The sequence below is a fragment of the Oryzias latipes genome, chromosome 9, assembly GCF_002234675.1.
Source record: "Oryzias latipes chromosome 9, ASM223467v1".
In the NCBI taxonomy this organism is placed as follows: Eukaryota; Metazoa; Chordata; class Actinopteri; order Beloniformes; family Adrianichthyidae; genus Oryzias; species Oryzias latipes.
Window position 1 is genome coordinate 18,986,623 of NC_019867.2, and position 17,435 is coordinate 19,004,057.

The following is a 17,435-nucleotide window of genomic DNA, read 5'->3' on the forward strand; positions in this document are numbered from 1 at the left end:
CTCTTATTATCATTGTTTTCATTCAAAATTTGGCATTAAGGTTTCAAAGGTATCATTCTGATACCTTTTGGAATAAATCCTTGCAACTTAACAGTTCAGTGGAGCATTGACCTTTTTCTTTTGATATTTTTCTCTTTGTTTTGACCTAGTGCTTGTTTTGTTTTTGGGTGTATACAGTTTTAGTTGGTCTTTATATTTTTCATCTTTTGTTATAAAACATAAAAAGTGTTTGATCTCATTTTTAGTCATTTTTATCCCCAAATCTATTTAAACAAATTAATCATTATAAGCTTATTGTGTCTCTTTTTAAATTTATTTAAAATAATCACAAAAGAAATGGGAGATGAAACAAAAATGTTATATAGTGAATCATTGCACCCAAGCAGATGTCTTAGTTCCCTTTTGTGTTCATGTATGCTCACACATAAACTATCAACTCATATATCTGCATTTTTACACTAAAACAGGTTGCAAAACTATCCAAGAACAAAAGATATAAAACGCTAACCCCTCTTTAAGCAATAAGCCTGAACTTTGTAGCTGGAATAATGGATTCAATGTCACTGCACAATGCTAAAAATTTGAGTAGATTTTGAACCTCAGCAAAACTTTTAGGCTTTAAATGGCAGAACGTTGTGGATAATTGAAACTAAAAAAAAAAGGTTCATTCTGACACTAATTTACAAATTTTCACTGTAAACATCTAGTCACTATCGCAGCACAGTTTCCACATTGAGTCTCCCAGGGGTGGGGACCAGTGTGTTCAACTCTGATTAGTTCTCATCATCACCACCAGATGGCGCGCTTCCCACAATGTTGTATGGACGAAAATCAAAGGCAAGAAGCAGCGTGAGCGGTCAGTGTGTCGCTCCCTGTTTTGTTGGCACCTTCGGGGTCCCGTGGCGTCAGCCCCCCCCCCCCCCCCCCCCCCCCCCCCCCCCCCCCCCGTGAACTCAGCAGCAATGTTTGTGTGTCACATAGCGACGCCCCTGCGAGCCCGAGCTCGCCAGCACCACTGACATTCGTAGCCCAGCAATGAGCTGTGACAAGACGAAAAACAACAAGACAGGAAGTTGTGAAGGATCCCTTCAATATAAAAAGTCAAAATCCACAAATCCAGACGGTGACAAACTATGCATGAAATGTTGGTATTATCCATAAGTGGGATATTTGTCTACTTTTTCTATGCTTTGCTTTTTTTCCAAACACTTAAGTTTCAAGAAGTAACAACAAATGTCCCAACAAAAATATTTTTATTTTGTAAGCAGTAACCGGAAGTAATCTTCATCACACTATGCGACTTGATGACTGTACAGGTTTCTCTCTCGGAGGATGACTGCAAGTGACGCAGGGCACACGGTAGCAGCTGGGTCTGGAGGGGAAGTAAAGGATGCTGGAGAAGCCCTGACTTCATTTATATCATAAGTTTAAACCCAGCGCACGAGCTGCCAAGACGCGCGGACGACACGTGGGTTACCTGGCTGCAGGATCACCTGCGATATCAATAAAGAGGAATCATCGGCTCATCCTCCGGGCGGATTAGTTTGGATGCATGCCCAGGTAGGCTCCATCAGTTACCTCGGGTATTTAACGTATTTGCTGTGACTGATCCAGCCGATGTTTTTTGGAACAATCATGTCATGAATAATTTATTATCTGCATTTTTGACAATCACATTTTGTATTGAACATTAAAAATCTGATATTTTCCTTTCTTTAGGGAACACTGACCCCCGTCTCTGCACATGGAAAAGTAGATTAATCATTGCCTTTTCCCAAAAATCCCGTTCTGAGTCGTATCTCGGATATTTGGAGCCGCATTTTTGCTTCCATCAGTTCTGCAAATCTCCTCCACCATGAACTACCTACGTCGACGGCTCTCGGACAGCAATTTCATGTCCAATCTCCCTAATGGTTACATGGGCGACCTCCAACGCCCCGATCCGCCGCAGCAAAGCCCCGCAGTGTCGCCCGGGCCGGCGGAGAGGCGGCAGTCCACCGGCCAGCAGCAGCAGCAGCCGCCGCCGCTGCAGCCGCAGCCGCAGCAGCAGCAGCAGACTTCTGCAGGCGCGGGCTCCAGCTTTTTCTCCTCTCTATCCAACGCTGTCAAGCAGACTACCGCCGCTGCGGCTGCAACCCTCTCCGAGGCGGCGGACCGAGCAGGAGGCTTCAGCAACGCAAAGATCATCCTGGTGATCGACGATCAGCAGACCGACTGGTGAGTGCCGAAAAGTCTTGACAGGAATGTGTGCCAGCCCGTGGGCTGCAGTCAGTCAGTGGGCTGACTTCTAGAAGGTCATAGGAAACAGCCGATGCTGCCAGGTATATCACACTAAGCCTCCTCCCCCCCAATATCTGAACCTCCCCCTGCAGGAGACACCCGCGCGGGCCTGCGCAAAGTGCGCCAGTGGCGCCACAGCCAGAATGCGCATATTGAACACGATCATGCAGAGGAGCCATTTTCATTTGGCAATCTTGCATCAACTCATTTAGTATTCTGTCGTTGAACTGTCCCCAAAATGCGCTTAAATCCAGGCTAAATTCAGTTCAGGGCTGTGGTCAAATCAAGGAGCTGCTCTGGAGAATTTGCAAAAGGTGATTCTAGCATCTTCAAGGCAGCAGGGTGGGAGCTTCGCTTAAAGGAGAGAAGAGAGAATAACACCTCAAGTTGAGGTGCTAGCTCTGCTCCACTTGCACAAAATCACTCCTTTCAGCCTCCATGAGGATGTTGATGTCAGCCAAGTTAACAATATTTTTAAAGAGTAAACACAAAATACAGATGTTTGAGATCTGCTTTTATGTTAATGCCTCAACTCGGCTGTTTTTTCTCTCCACATTCAGGGTGAAGATCTTCAGAGGAAGAAAAGTCCACGGAGAATTCGACATAAAAGTGGAACAGGTGGATATCACTGGTGATGGATTTCTAATTAGCCCCATGAAGTCAATTAAGACACTGAGATTAGGGATACATTTACATATTTTCAAAGTAAAGCTAGTATTTTAGGTTTTTTCTTTGATGGTCCTGACGTAATTTAAAAATGTTCAGTATATGTTTGAATGTTTTGATAAACAAAAGATTGAAGTTTGTTGATCAAAGAGGCTATTTTCTGATTTAAGAATTAAAAGACACCCAGCAGACCAGAACCTTCAGGAATGGTGTTGCTATGGAGATATAGATAAATGTCTTTTGGTCTTATTTGCTGTTACTGAAAGCCCTCTTAGTAGGTCAGCTGCCTTCACTGCCACACTGACCCCCCCCCCCCCCCCCCAACACACCTCCCTTGAGATGTCCAGAAGAATTTTTTCAAAACAATATGTAAGATGCAAACAACTCTGTAAACAAATGCACAATCTGTTGGTGCACTCTGACAGCTGACTGATGGAGTTTTTGTATGAAAACATGGCTGTTTTATAAGAACATTTGCAGATGCAGTTTTTGCCAGTGACTATTCATAGCTTGCAAAGAGCAGCAGGGATGCCGAATGTTTCCAGTTTTTTTTCTCCGCCTCGAGCATTTCCCTCTCTTCCTATTTTGGCCTGTGCTATTTTTGTCATTGTCTTATCGTTACGATAGGATAAGATAAGAATTTCTTAATCCCACAGTGGAAACGATAGATCCACTTTCACTGTATTAGATCCACAGGATCAGACAATAATATTAACTGACTAAAAATCTGCATTACAGTATAAATGAATCTTATTGCACTTGCGGTAAAATTTGAGAAAAACAATGTGCCAATGTTGCTCCAAGTCTGTTAACGGGAGCACACAACTTCAAACAATGACTATTTTTTGTGAATGACATGTCTTTCCCTGACTGATAAGAAACTTCTTTGTTTTATGTTGCTGCAGATTTCTTGGTTTTTAACAGACTCTGACTCTTTCCCTTCAGGCAGAGTTCACTGAAATCAACTTGGTGGTCAACAGCACAGGTAGCTTCAATGTGGACATTGATGCAATCCGCAATGGACACAAGGTTACAAAGTAAGCGTTTTTCTGCTTTGAAATTCCCTGACCCCCCCCCCCCCCCCCACACACACACACACAGACTGAAGAGCAGGTTGTCTAACTATGCTGTTTGATATTTTCCTCATGTCTCATGTGCCAGATCCTTTAAACCAGACTTCGTGCTGATTAGACAGCACGCCTTTAGCATGGACAAAAACGGAGACCACCGCAACATAGTGATCGGACTGCAGTATGCGGGGGTTCCGAGCGTGAACTCTCTGCACTCTGTCTACAATTTCTGCGATAAACCATGGGTGGTGAGTGGTGCTCTGCTCCTTAAATCTCTGAATAAAGTGCAGACTGATTTCTGTCATGCAGACTTTTAGAGTTTGCTTCTGCCTCAGTTTGCTCAGATGTCAAGACTCCATAAGCAGCTGGGCCCAGAGGAGTTCCCACTGATTGAGCAGGTTTACTATCCGAACCACAAGGAGATGGTGGGTTCTTTCTACTTCCCTGTTCTTAACTTTCAGCTTTACCAAATGTCATGTTAAAGACCCACTCTGATTAAAAATGGGTTTTTGGTATTCCTATTACTCGTGGCAATTTTCTGTTAATGGAGGACAGAAGTAGACAAAAATGTCGTATGAAAAATATTTTTTTTGTGATGAAGAAAATTCACTGGACAGGCCACAACCTGCATCCACTTGTAAACAACTAGATTCACTTGTAGACAAACAGATCCATGCACATCTTCGTTTTCCTCGTCTGAGCTGGCATCTGACTCAAAACCTACGACTGGATAGCTCCAACACTGCTCTTCATTTTTGTTGCACCAGTAATGTTTGGCTAAAAACGGCATAATCAAAATCAAAAGAGAACTGGGAACGCTTGTAAAGTAGATTAAAAGATGATTAGTGGGACTTTAAAAGTATGTTCAATGCCTTGAGTACATTTCCTTCCACAGCTTCACATTTAAAACCTTTTTGCAGGATATAATTTAGCCTTTCATCAGAAACTAAACTTGAACTGTCCAATAATGTCTTTTTGTTTCAGATAACTTCCCCTCGGTTCCCTGTTGTGGTCAAGATGGGCCATGCTCACTCAGGAATGGGAAAGGTAAAGCAGGATCAGTCAACCTATTAATCATCTGTTATAAACATATTCCGACATTTTTGTAATCTTTGCTTTCTAAGGTCAAAGTGGACAATCAGTACGACTTTCAAGATATTGCCAGTGTTGTTGCACTGACCAAGACCTATGCAACATCGGAGCCTTTTATCGATGCAAAATATGACGTCCGCATTCAGAAGATTGGTAACAATTACAAAGCCTACATGTAAGCATTTCTGTTTCCGGCATTTCCTCCATCAAAATGATTCCCAAACTAACGTTTCATTCCTATTAACAGGAGGACATCCGTTTCTGGTAACTGGAAAACTAACACTGGCTCCTCCATTTTGGAGCAGGTGGCCATGTCAGACAAGTGAGACTGGATAACTGTCCTCTAGGAACATGTTGACAGTTCAATGTTTGTGTGTTTTCATATTTTTCTTTATGACGTTAACGCAGGTACAGGCTGTGGGTGGATTCTTGTGCAGAGATCTTTGGCGGATTAGATATTTGTGCTGTGGAGGCTCTGCATGGTAAAGATGGGATAGACTACATTATAGAGGTACTAAAAGACAGCAGAGTGGTGTTGATCTCTTCGGCCAACAGTGGAATGTATTTCAACACGTGAATTTTTAAGGTGGATGATTGTTCGATGCCGCTCATCGGGGACCAGCAGGATGAGGACCGGGTTCAGATCGCAGACCTTGTGCTTAGTAGAATGAACCAGACCGTTCCGCGGACTCCAAGCTCTTCAGCAGTCCGGACTTCAGCCGGACAGCAAACACAGGTGCTCAAACTACACATGCACTCTGTTCAACGTACTCCTCTTTTGTTCCAAGCCTTCCAATATCACAACCTTTGTGGAAAAATTTATCTGAGTTTGTACTCTTCAGGAGATGTCTGTGTGTCACTTAGGAAGGTCATATTGAGTATCTTGTGAGGTGATCTAATCCTGTTTAAAATATCCATCCATTTTCTTTCACTTATCCTGGTTGATTCACGGGGGGCAGCAGTCTAAACCAAGGATACCCAGACTTTCCTCTCCCAGGCCACTCACTCCTTCTTCTTTCTCCTCCATGAGAATCATTCCCTGGCCAGCTGAGAGATGTAGTCGCTCCAGGGTCTTCCCCAGGGTCTCTTGGTGGGACATGCCTGCCCTCTTCTTTGGATGAGTCCAGGGGGCATCCAAACCAGATGCTACAGCCCCCTCAGCTTGCTCCTCTCGATGAGGAGGAGCAGTAGCTCTACTCCTAGCCTTGTCATTTTTAAATTAGTCATATATTGTTGTTCTGGAAGCAAATACAGTCACACATAAACAATTGGCCTGCTTCAGAACATTTGCTCTAAAATAGAAAAAATTAAAGTGACTGTCTTAACTTTATTTGTTTATTCATAATAAATATATCTTCCTTTCCAAAAGAAAAATATTTAGAAATGGCCAATTTTAGCATTAAAAGCCACAACTTCTGTTCAACTTCTGAAACAGCAGAAATATAGCTTTAACTTAGTTTTGTTAAAGGCGAATATGGAGTTTAGGCTTGACAACCATCCCAGCGATGGGGTGTCGTCCCACCCCTCTGTGGCCTGTGAGGCTTATCAGGCTGGGATTGACAAGTCGTGAGCAGACTTAGCTGTCGTGAGCGTGGGATTGCACCAACAGATTGGGATTCAACATCAGGGCATCAGGATGTTTCCTATAGGAAAAAATGTTCCAGACTAAAACAATGTCGACGATGTACGGTGGTGTGATGGGGACAACTATTGCAAAGCCATTTAGATCATGTTTATTGTGTTTATTACAAGTATATAATGTCACGATTAGTTCAAAAGCATGGGAATTTTAATAGGTCTTTATTAGATTGTACTCAGATTCTAAAGCTTTTTTTTACGATTTCACTCTACAATGCAAAAAGAAAAGAGAAGATCCAGCTTTTATATTTTTACTGTATGTCTGACATGAATAGTGCAGGTAAAGCTTTGCATGGATAAAGCACTTTCTATGTTGGCCAACAGGGGGCATAAGTTTAAAAAAAAAACAAATCATATATTTTTTAGTCTTATTTAATTGATTATCTCAGTAAACAGAAAAGTCTTTATGCTAATTTGTTTTGTATTTGACTTTCTTTAACCTCTCAAACCATTGAAACACTGTATAAAAACAAAATCCATAGTAATCTGATTTTATCTAAGCCTAGATACCCATTCAAGTGTTGCACCTTGGATTTAAAGAAATAGAAAGAATAGAGAAGTGTGAGTTTCCTCTTTATCTAAATACAACCCACCTGTGACAGTAAGACTATTCGTAAGTGAGATAGTAATACACATGTTTCAAGTGGAATCCTGACAATTTCAACCACTTCTTAAAGATAGTCAAACCTTTTTAATGTCGTTACTTTTTGTTTTGTAGAAAGCGGTTTCTCCCCAGCCGGTCTCACAGCCCAAAGTACCGCAGGCTTCACAGCGCCCCTCACCTCAAGGTAAAGGCTTTGAAAAGTTCCTTCAGTTAGAAAAAATTCCAAAAAAGAAGCCTGACTTTTCTTAAGCATGTGTCTCTTGAAATGTTTACCTTAGGTGGTCCTCAGCAGAGTCCTCCCTCCCAGCAGCGCCCTCAACCTCAGGGCCAGCCTCCAGCGCAGGCCCAGCAATTAGCCGCCAGCCCGTCTTCTGGTGACTCCAATACACAAGCCAAGAGTAACCAAGTACCTGCAGCTCAACAACGGCCACCGGGTCAGGGTGTTCCTCAGAGAAGCCAGGGAGGTTCCCCTCAGGCCCAAAGGCAGCAGTCTGTTTCCCAACAGAAACCTCCTGCTGGAGGTCCTGGCCAGAAACCTGTTGGTGCACAATCCCAGCCACAGAAACCTGGTCCAGTGCCTAGACAGCAATCACAAGGAGGGTCGGCGCCCCAGAGGCATCCAGGCCAGCAAGGTCGCCCAGGAGCACCCACCACCCAGCAACCACGACCTGCTGCTCAAGGCCAGGGTGGCCCAGGAGGGCGCCCCGCTGTTCAGCAGAAGCCTCATCCTCCACAGAAACCCAATCAGGAGAGTGCTGCACTGGGCGCTTCTCCACAAATAAAGTAAGTATCTTCAAAGAAAATCCCCTTTATCTCATTTTTCATTCAGTAAACCCCAGAGCCAACATCCTCAGAAGATGTTTTCTTAGTGGTTGGCCCGCTGCTAGATTTGCATGCCACATGGGAACTCTGTCCTGACGAATGATCCACCTGAATGTGCATGAACATTTGGTTACTCCATTTGTCAGATGTAGCACTCAAAAAGCAAGTCAGAATATCTATTTTAAGCAAAATATAATTTCTAGTTCTTAATTGAGATGAACAAATTTTCAAAATCCGAGAGACTGTTTACCAATTAAGTGATGGATCAGAAAAATATGTACATGTTGTACTTTGTTAGAATTTTTAAAACCTTTTTTAAGTTATTTTAAAAATACATTTACTAAATAATTCTGTTATATAAAAATCCTGGAAAAAATATTTATTTATAGAAAAAAGTTACATACAGACCCACTCCGATCATCTTTTAATCTATTGTAAGCCTTCCCAGTGGTCTTTTCATCATGGTTATGCCATTTTTAGCCAAAGTAAAAAAAAAACTGGCGTTTTCTAGGGCATAGTTTCTGCAGAGCAGCTAGAGTTCATGAGTTTTAGGCAGGACAGTTAGGACTGAGCGACCCCTTCCCCTCTTCCCCTCACTGTTAATGAGAGATCTCTGTTTACAGACCCTCACACCCCCAATATAACATTACAACAAAAATGGCGAGGAATATTGGCGCTGTCCTGCCAAACAGTTTTGAGGCATGTGCCAATATTAGACCAGGAAACAAAGCCATACGCAGATCTTGCACTAGTGGATGCATCAGAATGGAGCGGAGCAGGAAGTTTGATTGTATTTTCTACATCACAAATACAATAAATTGCATTTTTTTACAATTTTACGCTTAATTCTTTGCATGTCCTCCATCACATCAGATAAACACTTCAAGAACATGCTAAAAACACCAATAACATCATTTTCATCAGAGTGGGTCTTTAAATCCCAAATGTGAAACCTTTTCTGGTTGCAAAACTAATCAACCTTGAAATAATAAACTAAGTGCAGTTTATGGTCAGAAAATGATGTTAGACCAGATCCTGACAAGTGTTTTGTACAAGAATAGGACTCATTTCCCTTAGTTTATTAAGGATGAGGAAGGCTTTTGGCAAAGTTAATTGACTAACCAAAGGATTAGTTAGTTAACTTGCAATATTTAAATCCCACACAGCATGAATCCCAGATGCACATTGCATCCACTATTCATATCATGCGAGGCTCACTCGAAATGATAAGGTAATAGTGACCCGAGAAGGAATGACGCCTTTCTTTCTATCTCTCTGTTTGTCTTGCCGTGCTCGAGACTCTTCATTTCATTGGTTTGCTGCATGGGTTTAATAGCCTCTCCTTCTCCTCTACCGCCATTCTCCTCTCTTTATAGCAAGTCCCAGTCTCTTACCAATACCTTCAACATTCCAGAAACCCCAGCGCCACGAGCCAGCCTTAGCCAGGACGAGGTGAAGGCTGAAACCATACGCAATCTACGCAAATCTTTTGCCAGTCTCTTCTCAGACTGAGATGGCAAAAGCCCCACTTCACAACCCCCACCCAATTCCTTCCTGCTTCGAACGCGACAGGCAAGCCTTGGAGCGACTCCCTTCCACCCCTCAATGAGCAAGGACCAACAGAATCTTTAGTTTTTGTGGGGAAGAAAAAACATACAGACTTGTCATTTTACTGCCCAAACTGTTCAGATCTGTCTGAATGAACAAAACGGTTGAACCCAGTCAGACAGCCATGTTCGAAACATCTCTTGCCTTGACTTAAACAAGTCATCCACTGAAAAGCTTGTATATGCATGCGACACATACATGGAAAAACAGCTTCTCGTTTGTTGGTAGTGTGAAGTCATTGTAGTGTGTATAGTTAAATAGGGAAAAGTCTGTGCAAAAATATTGGGGATGAGGAGGGTTGCCCAATCTTCTTTTCTGATTATTTAGGCTCCTCTCCTTTTTGAGAAAAAGAGCTGATAGTGTTTTTGTTACCACAGGACAAAGTTCACGTCGATTATGGACTTGTGTAGTTTAACCTCAACTTGAAATTTGAGTTGGTGCATTTACGGCTAGAAAAGAAATAGATCACCCCTCTTCCACCTTTAAATAACTTTGTACAACGCCTAATTCACTTCGGCCGCACACATAGAATAACCCTCGTAAGCAAATGTTCTAGCCGTTGAGCGCTCACTGTGATGTCTTGGCTGCATGTCAACCGTCGTTGGGGCAGGTGTTGCGATTTCCAACCGCTTGTAACCGTGTCGTCACATGTAGGTGAAGTAGTTAGTGAACTAGCCATGTACCGTAGGTGTCGTGAGCGTGTCATAGCTCCCTCTTTTTTCTGCTTAATAAAAAGCCGAACAGCGCGCCTTACACAGACAAGAGCGTCAAATCAAGTGGAGGTGTCTCAGGGATGTCCAGTTGATTGTGACACTTGTGTGTGGATGAGGGTCTTCCATGACAGTCATAATGTGGAGTTTACAGGTGACAAAAGGACAAGCGTGCATTTTCATGTGCTAGAATGTTCTGCAATTTCAATTACATTTGCACATGTGTGCGTAACACAACAAAGTTATACTTGAATACATGGACTAATGCATGAAGTCTACATTTTCAGGTTTCCTCATCTGCCACCTGAGCAAGCAACGGCTTACTGTTAGCGCTCTGATGCAGTGTTGTATCCATGACGTGTGACAGGGGGTGCCTACTATTCAGGTACAGGTATTAGAAGATTAAATAGTTTCATTTCATTGTCAATTATTTGATAAGCAAATAAATAAACAGCCAATGTTTGCAAACCAGCAAGATTCAGCCAGGTTTTGCCAGTTTCTTTGGTTCGAACAATTCAGCAGAAATTTCAGCTTCCATTTACTGTATGCATTGTGCTTTATGGTGGTAGTATGACCTATAATAAGAGGCTATACTCCAAAGCATATGCAGCCAAGGAATATGCATTTGTGAAACTCATCTATACAAAGGAACATTTAAATAAATCTAGAAATTGTAGAAATAGGAACTGTAGTTTCCTTTGTAGTAGTTCTAGCTCTTACCACCATCCATCTCTTCCACTGACAAAGCTTCTTTTATCACTCTTAGTCCAACTTTTCTAGCTCCAGATGCTAAAAATGTCTTCCAGAAGGAGTGCATAAACATTTGTATGCTAATGTAGGACGGCAATACCCTGCCTTTTAGCAAAGACTCGACAGTCAAAACAATGTCCTGATTTCCCTGCAGATTCTCCATGCTGTCTGTTCCTATCAGTCTGTTTTGTGGAACCTCAGTGACCCCATGTGCTCAGTGGTGCGTTTGAATGTTGTTCTGTGACTGGTCAAACCAAATGAATATGCTGTACAGAGCTGTGAGTGATGCAAACTGTCACCCTTCTCTCTTTTTGCTGCTATTTGTGCTTGCTGAAACTAGATGTGTCTCTAAAGATTTGACGTTTTATTTCAGAAACTTGTGGACTGTTCCATTATTTGTTTCGCACCGATCTATCTCTCTGTACCCGGCGTCACTCTCCAGAGCTTGTAAGTTTATGCACTGATGATTCTGGCCTTCCTTTTCCGATTTTACAGCAACTCCGTGTCAGCACAGACATGTATGATTTATTACAACACAGACTCCTGTCAAGAGAATCAGCAAGAGGAGTGCTTGTTACACTGAGTGTGTCATTTATGAAAATGAGCTATTTTATTTAGCACAGATGGTTAACTTTAAAAAAAAAAAGTCATTCTGCCACTCAGAGGCCTCTTGGTGCAGCAGAACACAATAATTCAAGAAAGTAGTGCAAAGAAGCAGCTTTGCATCTATGTTTTTTTCTTCTTCTTTTGTTTTTCAAGGTTCTCATACTTAACGGTGAAAACATTTGACTGTGAATGTACTTTTTTGTGTCTTACTGTTAGTTTCTATGGTTTTCTAATTGCACTAATAAATGTGAAGGAACAAATTCATCCCACATTTGTGAATGGGTGAAAAAGCTGTTAATGCCTGCCAGAGTTAAAAATGTAAAACATAAATATATACGTGCAAAATGTGAGGTTTTTGTTAACCAAAAATAAGACCATGTGTAATGTAAAACATGGTGGATTATTTAGTTTCATGTCAAAACAATAGATGTTATATGCAATATAATGTGAAAATTGAAATATCTTCAATAAAGTCTATGACCAACAACTTATGTTTTCTTCTTTATATTTCGGTACATTATTGTAAGAAAAAGCTAATCTAATACTTGATATGACTCAAATCTTCTCCTATTTCTGTGGTTCATGCAGAAAGTTACAATGACAAGGAAAATATGCTAAAAGTGTGAAATTAGATTTAGTGTAAACATTTTAAAGCAGCAAAGAAAGATTTAAAACCCATGTAAAATAAAAACAACAAAGAAATCTGCATCATTTTCCAGAAAGACAATCTTGTTTTACTGTTAAAAAAAAGTCATCACACTGCGACCACAAGGTGGTGCATGAGATAAAGATAAAATCTTCTAATTCTAAACCAGTAATTCTGAAAAAAAAAGAATTGAATTGATTTTTGTTTCACTATTTATGTACATATTTTCAGAATATCATCTCTGCAGTTGTGAAAACAAAAGTTAATTAACATTAATTGACCTTAGATTTATAGTCATAAACAAGTTCATTCACCAAAAAGAAAAAGAAAAAAAACACTTGTTTGTTTTACTTTTTGTTTTTTAAGGGTTTCTTTTAATGATAGTTTACAGGGATACCCCACACACTTGTAAAATCTGAACGCTTTAATGTATTTCTGCTATAAATCTCCTGAACCCACTTTCCTCTTCCTTATGTAGCTGTGACAGGGCTTGGTTTTTCAAAATGTTTTGTCTGATAAACTTTCTGCCTAGTGTTAAAAGGGATCAGTTCTTTAATCACTAAATGGATCTGATTCTTTTATTAAGCCTAATAAAATGGTTACATTTAATTAAAGAAAGGGTTTCGTAAAATCCACTCGGTAAGCAGACTGTTTACTCATTGAAGGGCAGTGTCGTCTTTAAAACTCAGTTTGCTTGCTTGCAGTTTTTATTTGGCTGCCTGCAGGGGGGAGAGGCCTTTTTGTTTAAGGACTTCATGCTCTCATGAGGAAAGTTTTTAATTTTACAGTTGAAGCCAAAAGTTTACATACACCACATAAAACACAAATATGCTTTTTCCCCCCTCACTGTCAGACATGAAATAAAAGTAAAATTTTCCTGTTTTAGATAAATTACAATTCACAAAATTATTTCTATTCGCTCAATGTCGGTATAATTAGACTATGTTTTTTAGACAAGTTTTTGTTACTTTTATCAAAGTCAAAAGTTTACATTCGCTAAAAACACTATGCCTTTAAACAATTTGGGAAACTCCAGATGATGATGTCTTTGGAAGCTTCTGATACCTTGATTGACAGCATTTGAGTTAATTAGAAACATATCTGTGGATATATATTAGGGCACATTTGAAACACACTACCTTGTTTGTAAAACAACATGGGACAATCAAAAGAAATCAGTCATGATACTAGGAAGACATTTATGGATTCAAACAAGTCTGGTTCATCCTTGGGTGCAATTTCCAGATGCTTGAAGGTGCCATGTTCACCTTTTCAGACAATTGTGCGCAAGTATAAACATCATGGGAACATCCAGCCATTGTATCGCTCAGGAAGGAGATGGGTTGTGTGTCTCAGAGATTAACGTACTTTGGTCCAATATTTCCACAACAACCCAAGGGCGAAGGCAAAATATGTTGTGAAGATGCTGGCTGAAGATTGTAAGAATGTGTCATTATCAACAGACATGGGCTGAAAGGCTATTCTGCAGGAAGAAAGCATTACTTCAAAAGATACACAGAAAAGACAGATTATGGTTTGCTAATGCACACAAGGATAAAGACTTGTATTTTTGGAGACATGTCTTGTGGTCTGACTAAACTAAAATTGAACTGTTTGGCCACAATGACCATTGTTATATTTAGAGGAAAAAGGGGGAAGCCTGCAGGCCATGGAACACCATCCCAACTGCAGAAACATGGGGGTGGTAGCATCATGTTGTGGGGTTGTTTAGCTGTTAGAGGGACTGGTGCACTTCACAAAATAGTAACATCATGAGGAAAGAACAGTGTGTGGAAATATTGAAGCAACATTTGAAGACATAAGCCAGAAAGTTGAAGCTTGGGCGCAAATGGATCTTTCAAATGGACAATCAACAGAAGTAAACTGCCAATCTGGTTACAAAGTGGCTTAAGGATAACAAAGTCAGTGTTTTGGAGTGGCAATCACAAAGCCTGGATCTAAATCCTATTGAACATTTATGGTCAGAGCTGAAAAGGCGTGTACAAGCAAGGCGACCTACAAACTTGGCTCAGTAACACCAGTTCTGTCAGGAGGAATGGCCCGAAATTCCGACCAAATCTTGTAAGAAGTCTGTGGAAGGCCATCCAAGATGTTTGACCCAAGTACTGCTGTTGAAAGGCAATCAATAGTACCAATTACTACTGAAATGGATGTAAACTTTTGACTTTCATAAAAGTAAAAAAAAACACTTGTCTAGAAAAACCTAGTCTCATTATTCTGACATTTAGCTTATAGAAGTAATTTTGTTAATTGTAATTGACCTAAAACAGGAAACATTTACTTTTATTTCATGTCTGACGGTGAAACAAAAAGCATATATGTGTTCTTCTGTGGTGTACATGAACTTCTTGTTTCAACTGTATATCAGAATCAAAATTTATTTTTTGGGTATTTATCCTCACTACCATATAAACCTGTTTCGTTTCTTAACAAAAAGAGTTCATAATTGGCAGGCAGATCCAAACCCATTGCGAAACATAAAATCTTGGCTTTTTCTAATCTGTGCAATGTAATTCGCCTTTTTCGGCTGCTACCTTGTTATTATGGCTTTGCTAGTTACTGATGTGGAATTTGAGAATTTTGCCAGCAATAGTGTTTCTGTGTTGGAGAAAATACAAAAGGACAAAGAGGAGGGGCCCCTCACGATTCCTTCTCTCTGAGCCAGGATATTTCTAGAGCTGACCCATTTAAACAGGCTGGTGAAGCTGCAAGTGCAGGTGCTCATAAAGACTGCAACCAGAATGCACATATATTAGAATAGCATTAGCTCTGAAATAGCGGAAAATGTCACCGCGGATTTGCACACGTTAGTTGATGAGTGGCTGCGGAAAGTACTCAGTGAGTAGTTTCTGTGTCAGTGGCTCCAAGCCCCATCATGTGTTTTATTCATCTGCAGCAAACATGAAACAAGTTACAACAGTCCTCACTATCACGAACAGATAAAGACGATTCTTTTTATTTCCACATAAAATGTGAAATTGTGGCTGTTACAGCCATTATACTGCTAGCTACAGATCCACACAATTAGTGCAACCCAGTACTGCTTTGCATTGTACGGCTGTGGGAGGGTGCCTGAATAATATCCATATTTAGAAGGCCTTCATTGATCCTCACTGAGGCACAAAAGATTTGTTGTGTCCACTCTTGAATGGACGGATCTTAATGGGAGCCAGTCATTACAAAACCTCCTGTTGACTTCATTCTGGGATTAAAAAATCTTTTGAAAAATCTGAGCAAATATATAAAAATCACGATGAACTAGAAATATCAGAGATGTTCAGCATTTTATGATAAATGTGTTATGCCTTTATTGCACACATGAGTGAGTGATTCCTAAGCCAAAATAACAGATGATGAAGGATAAGAGTGGAGTGTGTGATAAAGATTTAATTAAACCTCACCATGGGATGTCTTACTGTGCCTCCAGAGGGAAGGACAGACGAGTCTGTGTTTGTTCAGAGTTGCTCTGAAAAATATTTCTTACTTCGGCCCACATGTGCAGGGTGGGGGAAAGCCTGTATCCGCTCAGGTCCTTCTTCCAGTCCTGATTTTCACTGCAGGCTATTGTCCCTGTGGAAAACCTTGTGTTAATCTTGAGCGATCAAACTCCAGAGATAACATGGAGCAGAAAAAGAAGTGCATGCTGAGATGCACCTCCACTGGGCTGCAGCTTGGTGCGAATTTGTGAGCAATTTTCACCTCTCTGCATCTTTCCTCTGTGACGTAGATTTTTATGGTCTCCACAGGCGTCTCCCATCAGCGCTTTACTTCATTACTTTTGAAATCGTATCTCTCCCTTTTGCACCCACTCAGTGTTGGTTGCCATGGATACGTCTCCCAAATGGCTTGGCTTGCACATGAATTTGTTTATAAGTGTTATTTGGAGTGGATTGGAATGTGCTTTTTTTGGTGCAGCAAAGGCAAATATCGTTTTCCAATTAAGCACTGAAATCATGACACATCACATCTAATCAACTGCCAGTTCTATTGTTTTTTTCTTTTTTTCCTGTGTAAAAAACATAGCAATGCAAATGCAATGAATGGCAAAAATTACATCATGCGTTTTCACTTATCTACCAGTCTCTAGTAATTACTACTTCCTCTAGAAAAAAAAGGAGAATACTTGCAGCAGTTAAAATCTAATCTAGTTTTATTTAATCAGAATCAAAGCCAGTAAGAATTTTAAAGGGCCCCGCTGAGCTGAAATAGCATCTAAATACTTCACATGGCTTTCTCTAAATCCTCATGAAAGCCCAAAGTCAGAGTGATGTGTGCACTATGTAGCACCACAACTGTCTTAGCCAAAAGAGGTGGACCGGGAGGATTCAGCTGTTTAATATGCTGAAGACTTAATCAAAGTTTGCTGGGAATTAAGAGAAGAACTGAGTGCATCTCCCCCCAAGCATTTAAGATTTCTCTCTGCTGCACTTAAATCCCATTGGAACACAAGTCTAAACAAAATCTACTGCTAGATTTACAAAGAAAGTCTGTCCAAGGGGCCCTAATGCAGTCTGTGTAAAATATTTAGCACTGCATGGATAGCAGGCATCATCTTTTGCTTCTTTAAGATACCTTGTAGTACAGCAAAGCTGTTCATTTTTGCCATACCATCTTCATCTATTGGGTTGTTTCCTATGCCAAACCTACAAGAGTTTTTGGACAGACCATTTTAAAATTTGGTGCATCCCAATAACTCTTGTAAATTTTCATCCCAATACAAATGCATAAATCAGGAAGTGAGTTGTAGAGACACTTAATCAAACATAGAGGCTTTGATGAGCCAGATAGCCAAAGGGGTTTTTCACCCAGAGGCGCAAACACATGTTGGAGAAGCTGAGGCACGGTGAAGCTGTGCCCTGCTCTAATGCTGTTACTTTGTGGCAGCGCAGGCTTGATTGATCCACATCACTTAGGCTTCTAAT

At 40.7% G+C, this 17,435-nt stretch overlaps 1 protein-coding gene across 3 annotated transcripts; it reads left to right on the forward strand.

Annotated features, from left to right (window-relative positions):
• Positions 1 to 1,300: 1,300 nt before the first annotated feature.
• LOC101163826 (synapsin-1) lies at positions 1,301 to 12,333 on the forward strand. Of its 3 annotated transcripts, none has more exons than XM_023958616.1 (14): positions 1,301 to 1,560; positions 1,720 to 2,217; positions 2,841 to 2,898; positions 3,892 to 3,983; positions 4,108 to 4,264; positions 4,352 to 4,441; positions 5,001 to 5,063; positions 5,141 to 5,283; positions 5,356 to 5,430; positions 5,517 to 5,619; positions 5,695 to 5,844; positions 7,465 to 7,534; positions 7,629 to 8,133; positions 9,549 to 12,333. In XM_023958616.1, exons 2-14 carry the CDS (start codon positions 1,856 to 1,858, stop codon positions 9,682 to 9,684), a joined length of 2,004 nt encoding a protein of 667 aa, XP_023814384.1. In that variant the 5' UTR covers positions 1,301 to 1,560; positions 1,720 to 1,855; the 3' UTR covers positions 9,685 to 12,333. The 3 variants fall into 3 exon arrangements, with proteins under 3 accessions (XP_023814384.1, XP_023814386.1, XP_023814385.1); XM_023958618.1 differs by having other exon boundaries at positions 9,587 to 12,333; XM_023958617.1 differs by having other exon boundaries at positions 1,757 to 2,217.
• The last annotated feature ends 5,102 nt before the right edge of the window (positions 12,334 to 17,435 follow it).

Excerpts from the sequence above, each read along its gene's own strand:
- LOC101163826 (XM_023958616.1), top strand. The coding sequence starts at position 1,856 with ATGAACTACCTACGTCGACGGCTCTCGGACAGCAATTTCATGTCCAAT. Across the intron at positions 4,442-5,000 it reads ATCCGAACCACAAGGAGATG|ATAACTTCCCCTCGGTTCCC; the intron begins GTGGGTTCTTTC and ends TTTTTGTTTCAG. Across the intron at positions 5,845-7,464 it reads CAGCCGGACAGCAAACACAG|AAAGCGGTTTCTCCCCAGCC; the intron begins GTGCTCAAACTA and ends TTTGTTTTGTAG.